The sequence below is a fragment of the Paroedura picta genome, chromosome 3 (assembly GCF_049243985.1).
Source record: "Paroedura picta isolate Pp20150507F chromosome 3, Ppicta_v3.0, whole genome shotgun sequence".
Lineage (NCBI taxonomy): Eukaryota > Metazoa > Chordata > Lepidosauria > Squamata > Gekkonidae > Paroedura > Paroedura picta.
In genome coordinates this window covers 166,661,558-166,685,564 of record NC_135371.1, presented here as the reverse complement: position 1 = coordinate 166,685,564, position 24,007 = coordinate 166,661,558, and the positions used below count along the sequence as shown (strand labels likewise).

The window sequence follows — 24,007 nt, the reverse complement described above, 5'->3', positions numbered from 1 at the left end:
AGAAGCGTCAGCTTCTATCAGACGCGAAATCCATTCGCTCTCCCCCGGGGTGGTTTTGGTGGGCTTGTTCGCGCGAGAGAAGATGCCATTAGCGGCTTTTGCTCTCCAGTGCGGAATTCGGAGCTGGCTGCCCCTCCGCGGTTGCAGCTGGAGCGCGTTTGAGGAAGCCAAGCGGGACCGGGAAGGAGTTGCGCTGGGCGTCCCCCGAATGCACACGTAAAGTGCAAAACATGTGCATTCAGATAGTGCACAGTGTTCTCAAAGCATTCCCGGGGGGCAGTGGGGGGGGGGGGCTATGCAAATGGCTTGCGGGTGCAGGGAGTCTCTTGGAAAACCCTCATCGGCCCCCTGCCAAGTTCAAGGAATTGTTCCAGCCGGGCCTGTCTTGGTGCTTTGCGTCCGTAAAGACGAGAGACAAACCAGCAAGTCCACAGTGCTGACTTCTGAACTGGGGTCTGGCAGAATCCAGACTGCCCAGAATACCCACACCGTCTTGCTGAAAGAACGAGGGGCTTTCTAAGGAGGCCGTTCCCTGTTTTGCTTAAAAATCCAGAGACCCGGTGGTCTCGGCTGGAAGCGTCCTCACCAATGCCACCCTCTGTTTCCAGTCTCCCATAGAAGTCGAATTCGGCCCCTGCCGACATAAGGCCAAAACCAGCATGGGCCAGCAGGGAAGACTTAGACACAGCTGCACTGGCTTTCAGTCAAAGTCTGGAGCAGATTCAAGGTTTCGGGACTTGCCTTTCTGGCCGTACACGGTCCAGGCCCTGTATATCTTAGGGAACACCTTTCTGAGTACACCCCCAACCCCAGAGAGCTCTGCACTCAGCCAACACCAGCCAGCTGAGAGCCGTAAGGAAGTACACGGCCTCAACCAGAGCCAGGGTATTTTTGGCCCTGGCTCCCTCCTGGTGGAATGAGCTCTCGGAAGACATCTGGGCCCTGACGGAACTTACTAAGTTCCGCAGGGCCTGCAAGACACAGCTCTTCCACCAGGCTTTGGCTGAGGCCAGGGGTAGCATTAAGAAACAACAGGCTGGGCCTTCCTCTTGTCTCTCCCCTTCCTTCCTTCCCCCCTTATATTATCTCCTACCTCAGCGGTCCGCAAGCTTCCGCTTGCCGCGGACTGCTGCAGCGAAGTGGTGGGAGAGGGCGGCCCGGGGCCCGCGCACGCACGGCAGCCCCAAGCAAATGCGCATGTGCGGACTGCCGCGCACGCGCGTTTGCGCCCGGCTTCCCCTCCTGGCCCCTCCGGGCCACGAGCAAATCGGCAAGCTTCTCTTCCCTCCCCTCCCGAAGCGAGAAGCTTGCCGGGCCGCGAGCTAATCGGCCGCTTTGGTGGCCGATTTGCTCGCGGCCTGGCGAGCTTCTCGCTTCGGGGGGGGGAGAGAAGAAGGAGCCGCGGCCCGGCACCGAGGCCTTCGGGCCGCAGCCCGCGGGTTGGGGACCACTGTCCTACCTGAATGAGGAGGGTTTTTGCCATCTTAGTATGTTGGGGATAGACTTATCTTATATGCCACTTTTCTCTACCCAAAGGAGTCTCAAAGCGGCTTACAGTTGCCTTCCCTTTCCTCTCCCCACAACAGACACCCTGTGAGGTGGGTGAGGCTGAGAGAGCCCTGATATTACTGAAGAAGAAGAAGAGTTAGTTCTTATATGCCGCTTTTCTCTACCCAAAGGAGTCTCAAAGCGGCTTACAGTCGCCTTCCCTTTCCTCTCCCCACAACAGACACCCTGTGAGGGAGGTGAGGCTGAGAGAGCCCTGATATTACTGAAGATGAAGAAGAGTTAGTTCTTATATGCCACTTTTCTCTACCCAAAGGAGTCTCAAAGCGGCTTCCATTCGCCTCCCCTTTCCTCTCCCCACTACAGACACCCTGTGAGGTAGGTGAGGCTGAGAGAGCGCTGATATCACTGCTTGGTCAGAACAGTTTTATCAGTGCTGTGGCGAGCCCAAGGTCACCCAGCTGGCTGCATGTGGGGGAGTGCAGAATTGAACCCGGCATGCCAGATTAGAAGTCTGCACTCCTAACCACTCTCTTCAGACCGGCATGGTCTCTCCCAGCCAAGAAGATAGCCCTTTTGATCCCTGGGGACAGTCAAATAGATACAAGGAAGATGGAAGTCTTCAAATACCGTAACGTTTTCATAAATTTCCACTTTCCCCCTCCCCATCAATGTTTATTGCACACCAAGAAGGCGAGGCAGGGGTGCTTGTTTACGTGTGGCTTTTCGAAGGATGTGGATCGAGGGCCGCTTAGTGGATAAGTGTTTTCTGTGGATCCGTGGCTTTCGTGGTTTCTGCCTTGAGAGAGCCTTTTTGCACTGGGCTTCCTCTCCCCCCATCACTATAAAGCTATATTTAGAGCAAAGCATTCCAGGGGCATTTGAGGATGCACATTTGGCATGCTGCATGTTGGTGGCGGGGTCTCATAGGAATTGCAATCCTTGCACATCTGGAGAGCCACAGTTTGGCCACCCCTGGCTGAGAAGACAGGCAGCTAGGCTGGATGGGTGGGCTGGGAAGGAGGGAGGCAAATATCAAAGCCTTTGCAAACCATGACACCCTATCTTGACCCCGCTATTAGGACGGGGAAGGGGAGGGGGATCTGAGATTGACAGCTGCGTGGCCGTATTAATGCACGTCCCCCCTTGTCTCCCAACAGCAGCCGTGAAGCTCTGCGTCTCCCTGCAGGTCCCGCAGACCATCCCCATGGACCTGCGGATCGGACAGCGCCTCGCCAAACCCGGCCCGGACACTGCCTTGCTGGCCCTGAAGCAGACGCAGCAGCTTCAGCACCAGCTTTTCCTGGCGAGTTTGCACCAGCAGCAAGTGGAACATCTCACTCACCATCCCCTGCGGGTACGGACGTCACACGGGTGATTCCTTGGGTAGGGAGAGGCAGGCCAGGAAGGTGAAGCGACGGTGACATGTATGGCCAAGGAGAGGACACCCACGGGTCACTTTGGCTCCAGGGACAATGTTTGTCTTTGATTCCTTTCATAAGGACATAAGAGAAACAATGTAGGGTCAGACCAGCGTCCCATCCAGTCCAACCCTCTGTGTCACACAGTGGCCCAACCCCAGGGGCCATCAGGAGGTCCACCAGCAGATTTAAGAACATAAGAGAAGCCACGTTGGATCAGGCCAAGGGCCCATCCAGTCCAACCCTCTGTGTCACACAGTGGCCCAACCCCAGGGGCCATCAAGAGGTCCACCAGAAGATTTAAGAACATAAGAGAAGCCATGTTGGATCAGGCCAATGGGCCCATCCAGTCCAACACTCTGTGTCACACATTGGCCCAACCCCAGGGGCCATCAAGAGGTCCACCAGAAGATTTAAGAACATAAGAGAAGCCATGTTGGATCAGGCCAATGGGCCCATCCAGTCCAACACTCTGTGTCACACAGTGGCCCAACCCCAGGGGCCATCAGGAGGTCCACCAGCAGCTTTAAGAACATAAGAGAAGCCATGTTGGACCAGGCCAATGGCCCATCCAGTCCAACACTCTGTGTCACACAGTGGCCCAACCCCAGGGGCCATCAGGAGGTCCCCCAGCAGCTTTAAGAACATAAGAGAAGCCCTGTTGGGTCAGGCCAGTGGCCCATCCAGTCCAACACTCTGTGTCACACAGTGGCCCAAACCCAGGGGCCATCAGGAGGTCCCCCAGCAGCTTTAAGAACATAAGAGAAGCCCTGTTGGGTCAGGCCAGTGGCCCATCCAGTCCAACACTCTGTGTCACACAGTGGCCAAAACCCAGGAGCCATCAGGAAATCCCCCAGTGGCTTTAAGACCATAAGAGAAGCCATGTTGGATCAGGCCAATGGGCCCATCCAGTCCAACACTCTGTGTCACACAGTGGCCAAAACCCAGGAGCCATCAGGAAATCCCCCAGTGGCTTTAAGACCATAAGAGAAGCCATGTTGGATCAGGCCAATGGGCCCATCCAGTCCAACACTCTGTGTCACACAGTGGCCCAACCCCAGGGGCCATCAGGAGGTCCACCAGCAGCTTTAAGAACATAAGAGAAGCCATGTTGGACCAGGCCAATGGCCCATCCAGTCCAACACAGTAAATCCACCAGTAGGGTGAGAATTCCAGGAGCCCTCCCAACATTGCCCCCCCCCCAGCACCAAAAATACAAAGCATCACTTCTTCAGACTACATCATTTTGCTCTCCTCCACAGGAACTCTGTGGAGGTTAAACTGAGTAACGCAGGTTAAACTAAGATTAAGGACTGGCCCAAGACCACCCAATGAGCTTCCATGGAAGAGTTGGGGTTTGAACTGGGGTTTCCCAGATCTGAATCCTTAAATGCTACACCATGCTGAATCCAGGCAGGCCATGTCCCAAAGGCTCCCTTGGGAGATTGCGGGAGTTCTTGCCCAATTCTCAGGATCCTGGCTCAATCTCTTTTTCTCTCTCTGTTCCCAGGTGCCGATGGATCCACCTCCTCAAGAGTCCACACCTGGGAAGCAGGAGCAGGAGCTGCGGTTGCTCTTGAACAAGGACAAAAGTAAACGTAGTAAGTACCACTCAGGCCCTTTGTTCCAGTTACGTCTTGCGGATAGAGCATCGGCAATTGTCATCCTGCCAACCTGATTTCATGGAGCCATAGAGTCGGGAGGGGCCAGACAGGCCATCTCGTCCAACCCTCTGTTCAGTGCATCCAGGAGAAGTATCTGTCCAGCCACTGATTAAAGACCACCAGTGGAGAGCCGGCTTGGTATAGTGGTTAGGAGTGCAGACTTCTAATCTAGTGAGCCGGGTTCGATTCTGCACTCCTCCACCTGCAGCCAGCTGGGTGACCTTGGGCTCAACACAGCACTGATAAAGCTGTTCTGACCGAGCAGGAATAACAGGGCTCTCTCAGCCTCTCCCTCCCTCACAGGGTGTCTGTTGTGGGGAGAGGAAGGGAAGGCGAATGGGGGCTGCTTTCAGAGTCCTTTGAGAAAAGTGGCATATAAGAACCAACTCTTCTTCGTCTTCTTCTATTATTATTGTTATTGTTGCTGTTGTTGTTGTTGCTGTTGTTGTTGTTGTTGTTGTTGTTATTATTATTATTATTATTATTATTAGCTCACCACCTCCTTAGGCCGCCCATTCCAATGCTGAACTATGCGGACTGTGAATTTTTTCCTGCTGATATCTAGCCAGTACATAATGTAAAGCCATTGCCGTGGGTCCCGTCCTCTGATGCCAACAGGAACTGCTCCGTGAACTCCTTCATTGACACCCTTTCAAAGAGAGCCCTCCTGTCCCCCTCTCCACCTCCTTTTACCCGAGCTGAGCATTCCCAAGTCCCTCAGCCTTTCCTCGGAGGGCTCAGGCCCCAGATTCTGCCCCCTCTCCCTTCTGTCTCTATCCCCAACGTGCCCGACCCTGCTAAGCTTCCGGGATCATTCAGAGAGCCGCATTTTCCGACCACAAAGCAGGACCCGAAGGCTGTGAAAGGTGGGTCCCAGGCTTGTGCAATTTGAGGGATCGGTGCAGGCTCACGTTTGTTATTCTTAGAGCGGGTCACTGTATCGAGTCAGCTGGGCCTCGTGGGCCACCGTCCTTTAAACGTTTGGGAGCCCCCGAATGGATGCTCCAGTGCTCCGGTTTTGCTTACAAGCCGTTCGCTTGAATTGAGGCCACTGCCGCTTTAGTGAATGCTTTTTTTTTTTTTTGCTGCTGTCGTTGTGGTGGTTGTTTGAAGCCCACAACAGGGCTGGAGTCGGAACGCCACAGAGCAATCTTGCGTCTTTGCGCTTGTGAAATGGGAACTGTTCAAGATTGGAGAGGAGGCATTTTTGCTAACATCCTGTAGCCCAGGGGTAGTCAACCTGTGGTCCTCCAGATGTCCATGGACTACAATTCCCATGAGCCCCTGCCAGCAAAAGCTGGCAGGGGCTCGTGGGAATTGTAGTCCATGGACATCTGGAGGACCACAGGTCGACTACCCCTGCTTTAGCCTTCGAAAAATTCCAGAAGTGGCAGGATTGTGCAGGATTGGGTCGGGAAGCATAGCTGTGTCCCCACCCACCCAGGGCCCTTCCCCTTCCCTTGACTTCCAGGACCATCATGGGGAGGTTTTTTTTGGGGGGGGGGGGGTCAACGTGACCTTATATGGTCATATCACCTGATAAAACATTTAACCAATTTAAAAAACATATTTAAAACAATCCACCCATGCAGGAATCTCTTTCAGGGCCATCGAGAAACCCCAGGGTTTCACGAGACGCTGGTTGAGAAAGCCAGCCTTAGGGGGCTGGTTTTGACTCCATGTGCAAAGGCAGGTTAAACCAGGAAACAGAAGAAAAATGTTGTCTTCTCCCCCCTCCCTCCCCCCCGAAGACCCTCTTATCTCTGCCTCCGTCTCTTGCCTTGTTTTCCTGGCACTCGAGGCCTCATAAGACGGAAGGCCGGTTGAGCATTGCGCTAATAATGCGCTCCGTGTGTTTTCTTTTTCTTTCTTTCTTTCCCTTGCAAGGATTGTAACATAGCAAAAAAAAAAAATTAAAAATCCCACGAGCATTGAGAAACTTGTCAACCCGGGGCTCGTCTGTTTTGGTAACAGTTCACCGCCTGCAGAGCTGATCGGAGGCCGATAGGGAGCTCCCAGCTGTCGCTCTGCCACGGCCCCGTGGAACCCGTCTGGGAAAAGGCCACGGGCGTGTCGGTGTGGCGTGGGTTGTGCCGCTTTGAAGAGGAGTAATGTTCCTTGCAAAAACAAACAAACACACACATACAAAAGCGGTTTGCTAGTCAAATGACTTGGTCCCCGCGGCAATTGCGCAGGTTAATCTCGCCGTGCGTGTCGTCCGCCACCTTGGATGCCGTTCGGCCTTTGTGCGCGCATCTTCATCAGGGCTTAAGATGTGCTGATCCCTGGACGTAGGGGAAGGTGTGCACGCTGACGGCGCACCAGAAGGTTCTCAGCGATCTTGCAGCCTCCGGACCAGCCGGGACACGCTCCGCACGCCTCCGCCACCACCGCAGCAGTGGCACGTGGGTAGGGGGATCCGCGTGTGTTCCTCCTTGCGGATCCGCCCCTGCTCCTGAAGTGATTGCGGCACCTCTCTTGATCAACAGGGCTGGCCTTACTGGCGGATAAAGGAGGAGAGGAAGAGACCCGAAGCACCTTAAAGTCTAAGGTGGAGTCACGGTTAAGAGTGGCGGCTTCTGATCTGGAGTTTGATTCCCGACTCCTCCTCGACGTGGGTGTCCTTAGGACAGTTCCAGTTCTCTCATAGCTCTCTGTGTCCCACCTCCCTCACAGGGTGTCTGTTGTGGGGAGAGGAAAGGGAAGGTGATGGTCAGCCGCTTTGAGACTCCTTTGGGTAGAGAAAAGCGGCATATAAGAACCAACTCTTCTTCTTCAGTAATATCAGGGCTCTCTGTGCCCCACCTTCTTCACAGGGTGTCTGTTGTGGGGAGAGGAAGGGAAGGCGATTTGAAGCCACTTTGAGACTTTGGGTAGAGAAAAGCGGCATATAAGAACCAACTCTTCTTCTTCTTCAGTAATCTCAGGGCTCTCTCAGCCTCACCTCCCTCACAGGGTGTCTGTTGTGGGGAGAGGAAAGGGAAGGCGACTGTAAGCTGCTTTGAGACTCCTTCAGGTAGAGAAAAGCGGCATATAAGAACCAACTCATCTTCTTCAGTAATCTCAGGGCTCTCTCAGCCTCACCCACCTCACAGGGTGTCTGTTGTGGGGAGAGGAAAGGGAAGGTGACTGTAAGCCGCTTTGAGACTCCTTCGGGTAGAGAAAGCGGCATATAAGAACCAACTCTTCTTCTTCAGTAATATCAGGGCTCTCTCAGCCTCACCCACCTCACAGGGCGTCTGTTGTGGGGACAGGAAAGGGAGGGCGATTGAAAGCCGCTTTGAGACTCCTTCTGGTAGTGAAAAGTGTGGTACAGAAACCAATTTATTATAAATATATAATAAATCAATAAATAAACGCTTCTGTGGAAGAGGTCTTTCTCAACGCTGATGCGGAAGGCCACCCCAGAGGCACTGCCTGATATCTTTATGGGAAAGTGTGTCTTCCCACTCTAACCTCGGGGAGGGGGGTGATCCTTCCCATGGCTGAGCCCGATCCATCAGGCCATCTGCAGTGCTCAGGATCCGTTCACGCTGTGGAAGATTTGGTACCCACCAAGCGTAAAGATCTGCGGGGGGCATAGGGCAGAAGGCCGTCCCTCAGATACGTCGGTCCCTGACAAACACCCAATTCCAGTAATCCCGCATGGAATTCTGAATGGATGGCGTATCGCTTCCAATCGGACTTATATTTAGTTATACAGAAGCCCTTAGTAGATACTTGTGTGAGGACTTGCCAACATTCTTGCTATATTTTCTCTTTTTTGTCTTTCAGGAAGTGGTAATAATTAAAAATTTTAAATAAAAAGCTGCTAAGTGAATGGCTCTCGATGCATTGGCACCATCTAGTGTTCTGAGCAGGAACTGCCTCACCCTGAAATATTTTTCTGCACAGAGGGGTTTCCCCCTCACCTCCTCTTCCTTAAAATCGCCGTTCTTGGAAGGTTGTCCCTCCGTCTGTGCGATGCCCTGTTTTCGGTTCTGAAAAAGCTGCAGGGCTGCTGCAGTGGGGCTGGTCCCACCTGTGCAGAAATTTCAACACGTTGCTCCACTGATCCATGTTGAAAGAGGCAGATGCACCTCTCCAGTAAAAAACAAACTTTATGATTGCCAAGTATGGTCAGGAGAGGAATTTCCAGAGGTCTGGAGGAATTTCAGAGGGGGGGGGGGGAAATCTGTCAGACAGATCTGTACATGAGTCTGTCTGTCTGTCTCTCTGTATGTTTCTCTCTCTCTCTGTCTCTCTGGGTGTGTGTGATTTCCAACTTCATTGATGCCTATGCTGAACCCCCCCCCCCTTTTTGTTTTTAAAGAAAAGTGCAAAGTGTCTGGGAGACCACAGGATCGGAATAAGATCTTCACTTAGATACAGTGCAGGGAATGGTGTGCTTGCGTGCCAATTCCTCTTCCTAGCTAAATGCCACGTGTTCTCTTTCATGTCATACATGTGTAGATCGGCTGAACACAGACCTTGTGCATGAATGCTTATGTGTCTTTAACTGACCGTTCCTTTGGAATATCGTGTCCAGTTCTGGGCACCGCAGCTCAGGAAGGACACTGACCAGCTGGGACGTGTTCAGAGAAGGGTGACCAGAAGAGTTGAGGAGTTGGAATCCAGGCCTCACGTGGAGAGGCTGAGGGAGTTGGATATGTGTCGCTTGGAGAAGAAGAGGGCGAGGGGTGATAGGTTAGCAGGACTGAACGATGTAAAAGGGAGACATGTCGAAGAGGGGGCCAGCTTGGTCCCTGCGGCTTTAGAGGCAAGGATGAGGAGAAGTGGGTTCAAATTACAGCAAAGGAGCTTCCCCTTAAATATTAGCCATCATTTTCTGATGGGCAGGGATGTTTGTAGATATGCTGCCAGCTTGGTGAAGTGGTTAGGAGTGCGGACGTCTAATCTGGTGAGCCGGGTTTGATTCCCCGCTCCTCCCCCACATGCATCCAGCTGGGTGACCTTGGGCTCGCCACAGCACTGATAAAGCTGTTCTGACCGAGCAGGAATATCAGGGCTCTCTCAGCCTCACCCACCTCACAGGGTGTCTGCTGTGGGGAGAGGAAAGGGAAGGTGAATGTAAGCCACTTTTGAGATTCCTTCAGATAGAGAAAAGCGGCATATAAGAACCAACTCTTCTTCAGTAATATCAGGGCTCTCTCAGCCTCACCTCCCTCACAGGGTGTCTGTTGTGGGGAGAGGAAGGGAAGGCGACTGTAAGCCGCTTTGAGACTCCTTTGGGTAGAGAAAGGCAGCATATAAGAACCAACTCTTCTTCTTCTGCTCCAGAGGGTGGTGGAGTCTCCGTTGGAAGTATTTCGGGGGAGATTGGATGAGCACCTGTCAGGAGGGACCAAGCCCTATGAAGATAGGTTGAGGGACTTGGGAATGTTCAGCCTGGAGAAAAGGAGGTTGAGAGGGGACATGATAGCCCTCTTTAAGTATTTGAAAGGTTGTCACTTGGAGGAGGGCAGGATGCTGTTTCTGTTGGCTGCAGAGGAGAGGACACACAGTAATGGGTTTAAACTTCAAGTACAACGATATAGGCTAGATATCAGGAAAGAAATTTTCAGTCAAGAGTAGTTCAGCAGTGGAATAGGCTGCCTAAGGAGGTGGTGAGCTCCCCCTCACTGGCAGTCTTCAAACAAAGGTTGGATACACACTTTTCTTGGATGCTTTAGGATGCTTTGGGCTGATCCTGCGTTGAGCAGGGGGTTGGACTAGATGGCCTGTGCGGCCCCTTCCAACTCTATGATTCTATGATTCTATGAGGGGGTGATTTTTAAGTCCCTGAGAAGGCAGGAGACTGGGCCGGAGGGCCCTCAGTGGCCCCTTCCAGCTCTTGAGAGTGTCTGACTCCTTTTTTCTTTTACGCACCCCTTGTCTTTCTCCCCAGTGGAGAGAAAGAAATGCCAGTCTTTTCTCACTGCACTCCCGTGATCCAGGCCAATACTACCCCCCAGTTCATAAACCAGGGAACTGAGATAGAGGAAGAGGAGGCTGCCCAAGGACCTCCAGAAAATCCCCGGCAAACTGAAATGGAGGCATCTGAAACCCACCGGCTGGCACTGCCAGCTGCAAAGCTCCCCCGGCCAGCTGCCTACCAGTCTGCCCCTGCCCCGCTTCGAACCACGGCGTCTGCACCGGTTGACCTCGATCATTGCACACGCCCTCGGGCATCAGCAGAGCAGCACCTCAGAGACTGGCCGAGCAAGATCCATCAAGCCCCACCCTGGGAATTCCCTCCAGCCACCTCCCACGCCCGTCAGCGTCTCGGAAGGGCTGCCCTTGCACGCTGCCAGTGCGGGTATCGCAGAGCACACCTGTCAAGATCTCGGACGCCTCCGACTGATGCTCGGAGAGGACCAGTCCATTGAAGCCCAGAGCATTCCCCCCCCCCTCTGGTAGCTGAAAGGATGTAGAAGTCCTCAAGCTGCTGGTTTTCTGCTATTGGATCACCCCTGGGCATGCTTAGCAAGGGACAGAGATCTCAACAGGTACCCCAAGGGTCATCAGCTCCCCTGTGCAGTCGTGGAAATTCACAACAATATCCCATCCGCTACACCAGTGGTTCTTAACCTGGGAGTTGGGATCCCTTTGGAGGTCGAGCAACCCTTTCGCAGGGGTCGTGGCAGGGCAAGCAGCTTGGGCCAGGGGGGTGCCATCCAACGTGGCTTCTCTTAGGTTCTTAATGACCCTGGTGGACCTCCTGATGGCACCTGGGTTTGGGCCACTGAGACACAGAGGGTTGGACTGGATGGGCCACTGGCCTGATCCAATATGGCTTCTCTTATGTTCTTAATGACCCTGGTGGGCCTCCTGATGTCCCCTGGGTTTGGGCCACTGTGTGACACAGAGGGTTGGACTGGATGGGCCATTGGCCTGATCCAATATGGCTTCTCTTATGTTCTTAATGACCCTGGTGGACCTCCTGATGTCCCCTGGGTTTGGGCCACTGAGACACAGAGTGTTGGACTGGATGGGCCACTGGCCTGATCCAATATGGCTTCTCTTATGTTCTTAATGACCCTGGTGGGCCTCCTGATGTCCCCTGGGTTTGGGCCACTGTGTGACACAGAGGGTTGGACTGGATGGGCCACTGGCCTGATCCAATATGGCTTCTCTTATGTTCTTAATGACCCTGGTGGACCTCCTGATGTCCCCTGGGTTTGGGCCACTGTGTGACACAGAGGGTTGGACTGGATGGGCCACTGGCCTGATCCAATATGGCTTCTCTTATGTTCTTAATGACCCTGGTGGACCTCCTGATGTCCCCTGGGTTTGGGCCACTGAGACACAGAGTGTTGGACTGGATGGGCCACTGGCCTGATCCAATATGGCTTCTCTTATGTTCTTAATGACCCTGGTGGGCCTCCTGATGTCCCCTGGGTTTGGGCCACTGAGACACAGAGTGTTGGACTGGATGGGCCACTGGCCTGATCCAATATGGCTTCTCTTATGTTCTTAATGACCCTGGTGGACCTCCTGATGTCCCCTGGGTTTGGGCCACTGAGACACAGAGTGTTGGACTGGATGGGCCACTGGCCTGATCCAATATGGCTTCTCTTATGTTCTTAATGACCCTGGTGGACCTCCTGATGTCCCCTGGGTTTGGGCCACTGAGACACAGAGTGTTGGACTGGATGGGCCACTGGCCTGATCCAATATGGCTTCTCTTATGTTCTTAATGACCCTGGTGGACCTCCTGATGTCCCCTGGGTTTGGGCCACTGAGACACAGAGTGTTGGACTGGATGGGCCACTGGCCTGATCCAATATGGCTTCTCTTATGTTCTTAATGACCCTGGTGGGCCTCCTGATGTCCCCTGGGTTTGGGCCACTGTGTGACACAGAGGGTTGGACTGGATGGGCCACTGGCCTGATCCAATATGGCTTCTCTTATGTTCTTAATGACCCTGGTGGACCTCCTGATGTCCCCTGGGTTTGGGCCACTGTGTGACACAGAGGGTTGGACTGGATGGGCCACTGGCCTGATCCAATATGGCTTCTCTTATGTTCTTAATGACCCTGGTGGACCTCCTGATGTCCCCTGGGTTTGGGCCACTGTGTGACACAGAGGGTTGGACTGGATGGGCCACTGGCCTGATCCGATATGGCTTCTCTTATGTTCTTAATGACCCTGGTGGACCTCCTGATGTCCCCTGGGTTTGGGCCACTGTGTGACACAGAGGGTTGGACTGGATGGGCCACTGGCCTGATCCAATATGGCTTCTCTTATGTTCTTAATGACCCTGGTGGACCTCCTGATGTCCCTTGGGTTTGGGCCACTGAGACACAGAGTGTTGGACTGGATGGGCCACTGGCCTGATCCAATATGGCTTCTCTTATGTTCTTAATGACCCTGGTGGGCCTCCTGATGTCCCCTGGGTTTGGGCCACTGTGTGACACAGAGGGTTGGACTGGATGGGCCACTGGCCTGATCCAATATGGCTTCTCTTATGTTCTTAATGACCCTGGTGGGCCTCCTGATGTCCCCTGGGTTTGGGCCACTGTGTGACACAGAGGGTTGGACTGGATGGGCCACTGGCCTGATCCAATATGGCTTCTCTTATGTTCTTAATGACCCTGGTGGACCTCCTGATGTCCCCTGGGTTTGGGCCACTGAGACACAGAGTGTTGGACTGGATGGGCCACTGGCCTGATCCAATATGGCTTCTCTTATGTTCTTAATGACCCTGGTGGGCCTCCTGATGTCCCCTGGGTTTGGGCCACTGAGACACAGAGTGTTGGACTGGATGGGCCACTGGCCTGATCCAATATGGCTTCTCTTATGTTCTTAATGACCCTGGTGGACCTCCTGATGTCCCCTGGGTTTGGGCACTGAGACACAGAGTGTTGGACTGGATGGGCCACTGGCCTGATCCAATATGGCTTCTCTTATGTTCTTAATGACCCTGGTGGACCTCCTGATGTCCCCTGGGTTTGGGCCACTGAGACACAGAGTGTTGGACTGGATGGGCCACTGGCCTGATCCAATATGGCTTCTCTTATGTTCTTAATGACCCTGGTGGGCCTCCTGATGTCCCCTGGGTTTGGGCCACTGTGTGACACAGAGGGTTGGACTGGATGGGCCACTGGCCTGATCCAATATGGCTTCTCTTATGTTCTTAATGACCCTGGTGGGCCTCCTGATGTCCCCTGGGTTTGGGCCACTGTGTGACACAGAGGGTTGGACTGGATGGGCCACTGGCCTGATCCAATATGGCTTCTCTTATGTTCTTAATGACCCTGGTGGACCTCCTGATGTCCCCTGGGTTTGGGCCACTGAGACACAGAGTGTTGGACTGGATGGGCCACTGGCCTGATCCAATATGGCTTCTCTTATGTTCTTAATGACCCTGGTGGGCCTCCTGATGTCCCCTGGGTTTGGGCCACTGTGTGACACAGAGGGTTGGACTGGATGGGCCACTGGCCTGATCCAATATGGCTTCTCTTATGTTCTTAATGACCCTGGTGGACCTCCTGATGTCCCCTGGGTTTGGGCCACTGAGACACAGAGTGTTGGACTGGATGGGCCACTGGCCTGATCCAATATGGCTTCTCTTATGTTCTTAATGACCCTGGTGGGCCTCCTGATGTCCCCTGGGTTTGGGCCACTGTGTGACACAGAGGGTTGGACTGGATGGGCCACTGGCCTGATCCAATATGGCTTCTCTTATGTTCTTAATGACCCTGGTGGACCTCCTGATGTCCCCTGGGTTTGGGCCACTGAGACACAGAGTGTTGGACTGGATGGGCCACTGGCCTGATCCAATATGGCTTCTCTTATGTTCTTAATGACCCTGGTGGGCCTCCTGATGTCCCCTGGGTTTGGGCCACTGTGTGACACAGAGGGTTGGACTGGATGGGCCATTGGCCTGATCCAATATGGCTTCTCTTATGTTCTTAATGACCCTGGTGGGCCTCCTGATGGCCCCTGGGTTTGGGCCACTGAGACACAGAGTGTTGGACTGGATGGGCCATTGGCCTGATCCAATATGGCTTCTCTTATGTTCTTAATGACCCTGGTGGGCCTCCTGATGTCCCCTGGGTTTGGGCCACTGTGTGACACAGAGGGTTGGACTGGATGGGCCATTGGCCTGATCCAACGGGTTTTCTTATGTTCTTAATGACCCTGGTGGACCTCCTGACGGCACCTGGATTTTGGCCATTGTGGGATGCTGAGCGTTAGACTGGATGAGCCCTTGGCCTGATCCAACATGGCTTCTCATATGTTCTTAAAGATGCTCGTGGACCTCCTTGATGGCCCCTGGGTTGGGCCACTGTGTGACACAGAGTGCTGGACTGGATGGGCCCTTGGCCTGATCCAACAGGGCTTCTTTTATATTCCTATGAAAAGAGGAATACCCAAACTGAGGTGGACTGATTCAGTCAAGGAAGCCAGGGCCCACTGTTTGTAAGACTTCAGCAAAGGTTGTAATGATGGGATGTTTTAGAGCAGTTCATGGGGGTCACTGTAAGTCAGAAGAGACAGGCCCACACAGACCACACAGAGGACTCCTTATGGGGAGTACGACATGCTGCAAAGTTCGTTATCCGCTCATTTCTGAGCCTGTGCTTTTTGTTTTCCCACCAGAAGGAATCAGACCCCAGTTTTGTGGGGGCACTGAAGAGGGTGAGGAATGTCCTCCGGCCGGCCGTTGCCATGAGCCCTTTCCTTGTTGTTCAACAGGTGCTGTAGCAAGCCGGGTCGTGAAGCAGAAGTTGGCCGAAGTGATCCTGAAAAAGCAGCAGGCCGCCCTCGAAAGGACCAATGCGCCCGTCATGCCTTACAGGTGATCAGGTGGTAGACACACATTTGGCAAACACGCACCTTGCAGGGTTGCCAGCTCTGGGTTGGGAAACACCTGGAGATTTGGGGTTCGAGTCGGGGGGGGGGGTTGGGTTTGGGAAGGGGAGGGGAGGGACATCAGTGGGGTATAATTCCTCCCAAGGCGGCCCTTTCCTCCAGGGGAATGGACCTCAGCTGTCTGGAGGAGATCTCCATCCACTACGTGGAAGTTGGCATGTCTAGTGCACAGAATGCAGCCCACGTCTGGACTTTTTGGCTGTTGATGGGGTGGAGGGAATGATTTAGCTAAGAAAGATGGGCTGGTTTTGCACGCCCAGTTGTTGTACCCTGTTTCATCCAGGTTTGGCAGGGCCCATGGCAGTAATTGGGGGGGGGCCTCTGAGGACCCTCCTTACTCCCTTGGTCTTGGTTTCATACCCTGCTTAGGATAGGCCTTTAAACAGGCTGTCTGTATTCCTGGCATCATTCACGTGAACGCAGAATGCCCACTGGTGAGAATGTGCAATTTGAGTGAATTGTGGCAGAGTCTAATCTGTAGACCTGGGCTCGATTCTCCCCCTCCTCCTCCACCTGCAGCCCTCTGGGTGATCTTGGGCCAGTTATACAGTTCTCTCAGAGCTCTCTCACCCCCACCGTGCCTCACAGGGTATCTCTTGCGGGGGAGGGAGAGCCAGCGGGCTGCAGTGGGAAAGAGTGGCAGGTTCGGGTCCTACACTCTTCTGCCCATGTGCAGCCTGCTGGGCGACCCTCAGCCGGTGACTGTTCTCTCTCAGCCCCATCGCCCTCACTGGGTGCCTCTTGCCAGGACAGAAGATAGCCCCTTTGAGGCTTCTTGGAGTAGAGAAAAATGAAGAAGAGTTGATTTTTGTACCCTGCTTTTCACTGCTTGAAGGAGTCTTGAAGCGGCTGGCAATCGCCTTCCCTTCCTCTCCCCACAACGTTTACCGTGTGAGGTAGGTGGGGCTGAGAGAGTTCTGCGAGAACTGTGGATGGCCGAGAGAGCTCTGCGAGAACTGTGACTGGCCCAAGGTCACCCGGCTGGCTGCATGTGGAGGAGCAGGGGATCCAACCCGGCTCTGCAGATTAGAGGCTGCCGCTCTTTAACCACTACTCCAGTGATAGAAATGAAAATTATAAAAATAATTATGATTATTTATTAATTAATAACAACAACAACATAGTTGGCAGCATCACCATGAAGATGAGATTCGGCCCCAGCGCTTCTTGGCTTGTAGCTTCTCCTCTTAACGGCTAGGCTGTGCTGTCCTGAGCCCGTGGAAACGGCCACCCCCTTTTCTCCATCCGCTTCTCCTCTGTCATCCAGGTCATTGGAGCCGATGGAGCCGGAAGGACCGCCCGCCCCCGTGCTCCCCAGCTTCTTCCCTGCCATCCCCAACAGCGCCGGAGACTCCCCGGAGCACTTTCCGCTAAGGAAAACAGGTGTGAGGGCTGAGGGGGGGGCCCAACTGACCGGGCTGGAGGGGGATGGGATGGGCTGGCCTGCCCCTTCACCTTTCACGGTCTGGAGAGCAATAGGATCAGCCGCCAGTTTTTCTGCATGCCAGCAGTGCTGCAACAGTCACAGTGCGAAAAGCGGGCTGTGCGTCCCCTGTGGAGAACAGGGCAGTGGGCTCTAGGGACCTTCTGGTCCGACCATCAGGGCTGATCCCACCTCCTTTCTCCATCCGCTCCAGCCTCTGAACCCAACCTCAAATTGCGCTATAAGACCAAGAAGGCGGGCGAGCGACGCAAGAACCCCTTGACCCGCAAGGAGAGCGCCCCTCCCTCTCTGAAGAGGCGGCCGACGGAAGCCTTCGGTAAGAGGGTGCTTTGGGAGGGCCTGTGGGGGAACTGCCGGGCGTCCCGAAAGGAGATGACGTATCCCTGGTCTGGCGGAGAGAAGGATCAGGGGTCCCGCAGGGCTTTCTCCCCGCAAGGGGGAATTTTTTAACGTTCGGGATGTTTGCAACGACTCTGTCCGTAGTGACGTTGGGCCCATCTTTTATTTTATTTATTTATTTTTCGCATTTATATTCCGCCCTCCCCGAAGGCTCAGGGCGGTTTACATGGAACTGAGAACTATACAAAGAACCATACCTATAAATAGCTATAACATTAATCTTACTAACTGATGATAACAAGGCAACAGAACAGCATTGAACAGTAATAATACAGCCAGGTCCAGAAGCAGAATGCTTTGATGGATTTTTTTTTCGGGGGGGGGGGAGGGAGGGACCAGGGGCCCTGCAGATGTTGTTGGTTACACTTGGTCTCAGCTAAATGCATGACAGAAGAGCTCCCTACAGAACTGTTTTAGCTCCGTCAGGGTCCTGATCTGGAGCTCATTCCACCAGGTCTCTGGCCCTGGTTGAGGCCAGGCGGGCTTCTTTAGGGCCAGGGATCATTAGCCGGTTGGTGGCTCTTTGTAGCATAGGGCTCTTAAATCCTCTGAAGACGGTGAGCTTACTCGGGCGTGCCTCTGCTGAGGCCAATGGGGACGTGGATCTGTTGTGTCTGTTTTGTTTTTGTTTGTCATTCCAGAATCAATCCCTTGCCGCCTTGCATGTGGTTGTAGTTATCCTGTTGTGATCTTCCTGACGTTAATCGCTTTTAATGTTTTGTGAGCCGTCCCGGGAGCTGTTTCTTGGCATGGCAGAGCGTGGCACAAACAGTATAAATAAATAGGGGCGTGTGATCCAGAGTTTGGGCGCCGTGCCACCTTCATCCAGGGCTTCTGCAGTGAGGTCCAGATCCGAGCAACTGACGGCTTTTACGCCTTGGGAGCGACAGTCGCTGTAGTTCTTCCTTCTCGGCACCTGGAGATGTGTAGCTGTTCTTTCCCTGCACACCGGATGTGGCCTAACCTAATTCAGTCTGCATGGCATTTCCTCCATTGCCCTCGGAAGGCCATCGCATGCCTGTAGGGCTTTATTTCCGTCCTACCCCGCAGGGTTAGTTTTCTTTTGGACTTAACACCCAGCCCAGAAAAAAGCCCTGCTGAATTCAAACATGTGACATTTCATTTGCCCATAACGAGGGGACTGTGTTACCGTCTGCTTACCAACCAATCACAGCTCCATCCCACATCCTCCTTAAAACGTTCAAAGCAACTTCCTTCGTTCTAATCCTCTCTTTGATCCTTACAACAAGCCTGCGAGGTAGGTTAGGCAGAGAGGGATGCAGGGGGGGGGGAGTGATTGCTCCAAAACTGCCCAGGTGTCTTCGTGACCAAGAAGAAGAGCTGTTTTCTTACACTCCACTTTTCGCTTCCCGAAGGAGTCCCAAAATGGTTAATAAGCCCCTTTCCCTTCCTCTCCCCTCCCCTACACACACCCTGTGATGTCAGTGGGGCTGAGCAAGCTCTAAGAGAACTGCTGTGCATTAAACAGCTCCAAGACAACTGGGGGGGGGGAGAGAAAGGGCAAAGTGTTTGTAAGACACTTTGGGACTCCTTTGGAGAGCGAAAAGCAGGTCTCAAAAACCAGCTCTTCCCGTGATGACTTCAGGACCACCGTGAGACACGCACACGTTTTGGTTCTTATTTCTCTATTTCAGGGGTGGCCAAGCTGCGGCCCTCCAGACGTCCGTGGACTACGATTCCCATGAGCCCCTGCCAGCAGGGGCTCATGGGAATCGTAGTCCACGGACATCTGGAGGGCCGCAGATGCACACTGGTTTGTTTATGCCTTTTGCGGAGAGGTTTCTTGGACTCTGGCTCCTTTTCGAAAGACAAGCAGGTTAATCAACTCTGAAATACGAGCCGGTCTTTGTGCGATGCGGTGAATACAGAATCAGCCCATTTGCAGACTGAAATGACAGCCTCGGGCGCTCCCAGGCATGCTGAACACGCTATTTCAGTCCCCTCCCGCGGCCGTTTGCAAGTGGATTTGGCCCTTTCACACAGCCACATCCAGCTGCACGGGGCATTGGAGGCAGGTTGCAAATGGCTTTGCATTATTTAGTGTCTGTCGTCGCCTAGTCAACCCCTAGAAGCGCATAGGGATAACATGTGCTCAGCATTAGCTGTGCACAGATGGGCCTGGCTGCTTCCAGATCTGTTTTTTGCGGTTCTCTTCCAGGCTTCTTTCACTGTGCAAATATCCCTTTCAGTTTTGCAACACTGTCGTTTTTGTTGTTGTTGTTCTTCCTGTATCCAAGGCTGTTTTGTATTTCCCCCCCCCCCTTTTGTCCCTCACAGACTCCTCTCCCAGCAGCAGCAGCACCCCGGTCTCTGGGTGTAGTTCCCCCAACGACAGCCTGGTGCCCGAACATGGAGCCTTGCCAGGTGCATCAGGGCTCACGCAAGAGGTATGGACACCCCCCTCCATGAGACTACAGAGAAGGGACCCCCCCCCTTCAAACCTGTGATTGGCCCGGTGAATCCAGCAAATCACTAATAGTTGTACAAGCCATGACTCGGCTGACAGTGCATCATAGAATCATAGAGTTGGAAGGGACCTCCTGGGTCATCTAGTCCAACTAGATGGGGTGGGGGGGGGAGGTGGGTTGACCTATATGGTCATACCTCCTGATAAATGTTGAACAAATTTTAAACTATAACTCTGCACCCATTTGGGAAACCGTCCTAGGACTATCAAGAAAGCCCAGGTTTTTACAAAGCCCTGGTTGAGAAAGCCTGGCCCATGGGCTTACTACTCAAGGAACTCTGCCCACACGGCAGCCAGTTTCAATTTAACTTCAGTCGGACACAAGCAGTGGCCTGCAAGGGAAGTGGGGGAACCAGCGAACAGGACCTTCTGTCCTTGGAAATCCCCCACAGTGCTCTTGTGCTCTTGTGTGCTCTTGTGTTCTTCTTCATGGCCTTTGCACAGAGCTTTCTGGACCTCAGTCTCTAGATGCAAAATCCTCAGCCCTTCTACATGCACAGGCCCACTGGGGGAAGCATCTGTTTTCTTCTTTCTGTCTACCAGTCCTCAAACCCACCCCCAGGTATATTCAGTCCTTTGCGTCCTGGCAGCATAGGCGGCGGGCCTACAGCACAACAGACTACCTTGAAAAAGTGTCATGGGTGTGTATTTGTGTGGAGGAGAAACTACCCTCTATGAAAGGCCAGGACTAATGCAAAATAGAGACCTCCCAGAAATGGGTCATAAATCCACAAAGCGAACGAGGCATAAACGGGCAAGCCATCTTCCGTCTGCCCTCGAGGTATGGATTCTGATGCTCTGGCACGTGGAAACCACTCAAATTGACTTTCGTTTCTCCCTCATTGTTGCAGACCCCGCTAGCGCAGCGCCTGAGAATGCAGGAAAGTTCGTTGGCCCAGTTTGCTCTTCAGACCACTGGTTCCCTCCCAGCTCTCACCTTGGGGCTGCCGGCTCCTTCCACGGCATCCACCAGGGTAGGTTTGAAAGGTCGCTCCCCAGAGGAGATGAACACCGGACTCTTTTTTAAAATCCTGCATGCTTGGTATCATGGGAACCGCGTCTTCACCTAGTGCAGTGTTTTCGAATGGGCTGTGGATGGAGGAAACGGACCAGAGAAGACACTTTTCATTAGCTTGGGGAGCCTATTCCCACTGGACGCTGCGGTAGCCAATCGGTTCACTAGCTAATAAGGGGGAATGAGGAACCGTCATGGAGGAAAGGTCCGTCTGATATTATTGGGCCCAGTGGCTAAATGAAGATAAGAAGAGTTGGTCCTTATATGCCTTTTTTCTCTACTCAAAGGAGTTTCAAAGCGGCTTCCAGTCGCTTTCCCTTTCCTCTCCCCACAACAGACACCTTGTGAGGTGGGTGGGGCTGAGGGGGCTCTGATATTACTGCTTGGTCAGAACAGCTCTAGCAGGACTGTAGCCCAAGGCTACCCAGCTGGCTGCATGTGGGGGAGCGCAGAATCAAAGCTGGCTCTCCAGATTAGAAGTCTGCCCTTATAACCACTACACCAAGCTGGCTGTCATGCTTCCGTGTCCAGAACAGGGATGTGCAAAAAACCCAAATTGTGGTTGGGTTCATGTAGATTTGGCCTGAAAAAACATTGGTTATGTGCCCAGGCACCCGATCGCCAATATTGGTATTGGTGTTTGGATCAGCAGCATTCGGGAAAACCGAATTTTTCAGCTCAGAGGCATTTAAAGGGCCCTAGACCCATTTAAATTGCCTTGTCCCCAACAAACAACTGATCCACAGAGAGAAGCCTCTCCACAGATCAGTGGGGGGTGTGTGTGTGGGGGGGGGCAGTTTGAATACCCCATCCCCGCAGAGCACGCTGGCTGGCAGCTATCAGTACCATTCATGTCCCTCGCTTTGAAAGCAAAAGGGAGGGGTGAAATGGCTGGTAGCTGTGGCATGAGCTGCCATTGAAGCCATGTTATTTCAATCATCCCAGTCAGTTGGGTTTCTAGAGGACAATCAGAAGCCCTGCTGGGCAAGTGGCCCCACCCACCTTGTATAAACACTTGGAGAGACCTAGGAGAAGTGGGGCGGGGCAGTATGGCGCCCACATGGGTACTGGATTTGGGACCTCTCCTCTAGATACTTTTATGGCAGAGCATGCAGAGAGGTGATCACATTTTACATCCACTTTGCACATCGTGGAACGAAGCAGTTCCGAACCTGGGAAGATCCTCCTTAACCTGTGCTCTCCCGTCCTCTCTGCAGGGAGACGGAGATCATCGGACACTCCCGGGCCTGGCGCACAAGGTGCCCCTCCTGACCGGCACCCACGCACCCGTGTTCCTGCCAGCCAACCTGGAGCAGCACGAGCCGGGCAGCCCCCTGTCCACTCGCCTCCAGCCGGTGATCATCCTGGAACCTTCGCTCAGCCACACCCCTCTCGTGACAGGTGGGTACCGCCGCCCGTCATCTTGGGGGACCGGGGCACTACAGACGCTCGCCTAACGACTCGTGGGTCTGTTTCCACACCGACAACAGAAAACAGCTGTAGGACATAAATGAGGGACCGCCTATCGCCCTACGCCCCCCGCAGGGCTTTACGCTCTGCAGGGGCTAACCTATTGGTCATTCCTGGTCCCAAGGAAGCTCGCCTGGCTTCGATCAGGGCCAGGGCCTTTTCGGTCCTGGCCCCAACCTGGTGGAATGAGCTCCCGGGAGAGCTGTGGGCCCTGCGGGAATTGTCATCACTCCGCAGGGCCTGCAAGACGGAGCTCTTCCGCCAGGCTTTCGGTTGAGGCCGGGCAGCAAGAAGATCTGGCCCCCCTCACACATGTGACGGTTGCGTCTGTCATCTGCCCCCTGCCTTTCCCTTCATAGGGGGTGTGGAATTGGGTTAGCTATATTGAATTTTGCCGCATTCTTGTTTTAACTCTTGTATTAATTGTATTATGTTGTAAAGGTAAAGGTAAAGGTATCCCCTGTGCAAGTACCAAGTCATGTCTGACCCTTGGGGTGATGCCCTCCAGCGTTTTCATGGCAGACTCAATACGGGGTGGTTTGCCAGTGCCTCCCCCAGTTATTACCGTTTACCCCCCAGCAAGCTGGGTCCTCATTTTACCGACCTCGGAAGGATGGAAGGCTGAGTCGACCTTGAGCCGGCTGCTGGGATCGAACTCCCAGCCTCATGGGCAAAGCTTTCAGACTGCATGTCTGCTGCCTTACCACTCTGCGCCACAAGAGGCTCTTGTGCTTTTATTGTTTTAGGGGATCGGTTTTTATGTGACCCGCCTCGAGCCTCCGGGGGGAGGCGGGATATAAACGCTGGCAGGGGCTCATGGGAATTGTAGTCCATGGACATCTGGAGGACCACAGGTTGACTACCCCTGATCTAGGAGACAGGAGATCCAGGTTCAGATCCCCACTCCACCTTCCAAGTTTGACCTTGGGCCGCCATTCTCCCTGGCACGACCCTACCCCGACAGGCTTCTGTGAGGACAAAGCAGAGGAGGGAGAAGCCCACGTGCCACCTGAGCTCCTCGGACAAAAGGCGGGCCAAAAATGTCATAGAGGGACGTGAGCAGCTTTCGCTTCCCGGATGAAAACGGGGGCGTCTCTTCTGGCAGTGCCTGGCGAGAGTCAAAACGTCCCCACCCTCCGTTTGTCCTCTCCCCGTGCAGTTCCAGGACTGGGAGCCGTCCCCTTGCACTTCAGCCAGCTGCTTCCCCCGGAGCGGCTCCCCCACAAGCCCTTGGGGAGGACGCGCTCGGAGCCCCTGCCCTCCAGCCCCAGGACTCTGCAGCAGCAGCTGGCCTACCAGCAGCACCAGACCCTCTTCCTCGAGCGGCTGAAGCAGCAGACGCAGCTGGGCAAGGTAGGGACCGGGGTCGTTGTGTGGGTCATGGGCGGGGGGGGGGGGACACCCTTCCAAAGGGCAGCCTTTCTTGTGCCCGGAATCACAGGGGCCAGGTGCAAAGAGCCAGCTTGGTGTAGTGGTTAGGTGTGCAGACTTCTAACCTGGCGAGCCGGGTTTGAATCTGCGCTCCCCCACATGCAGCCAGCTTGGGTGACCTTGGACTCACCAGGGCACTGAGAAAGCTGCTCTGACCAGGCAGGAATATCAGGGCTCTCTCAGCCTCCCCTCCCTCACAGGGTGTCTGTTGTGGGGAGAGGAAAGGGAAGGTAAGCCGCTTTGAGACCCTTCTTCTTCTTCTTCTTCTCCTTCTCCTTCTCCTTCTCCTTCTCCTCCTTCTCCTTCTCC

General features: G+C 53.8%; 1 protein-coding gene across 6 annotated transcripts in view; it reads left to right on the top strand.

The window, feature by feature from the left end:
• HDAC7 (histone deacetylase 7) overlaps positions 1–24,007 on the top strand; it is a 204,199-nt gene that overhangs the window by 141,745 nt on the left and 38,447 nt on the right. For all 6 annotated transcript variants that reach the window (XM_077329295.1, XM_077329293.1, XM_077329292.1 and 3 more), the window contains 9 exons: positions 2,667–2,863; positions 4,438–4,528; positions 15,275–15,377; positions 16,719–16,834; positions 17,089–17,211; positions 19,593–19,702; positions 20,634–20,756; positions 22,015–22,198; positions 23,427–23,620. In XM_077329295.1, the coding sequence (XP_077185410.1) occupies positions 2,667–2,863; positions 4,438–4,528; positions 15,275–15,377; positions 16,719–16,834; positions 17,089–17,211; positions 19,593–19,702; positions 20,634–20,756; positions 22,015–22,198; positions 23,427–23,620 (1,241 nt within the window). The remainder of the gene's footprint in view (positions 1–2,666; positions 2,864–4,437; positions 4,529–15,274; positions 15,378–16,718; positions 16,835–17,088; positions 17,212–19,592; positions 19,703–20,633; positions 20,757–22,014; positions 22,199–23,426; positions 23,621–24,007) is intronic.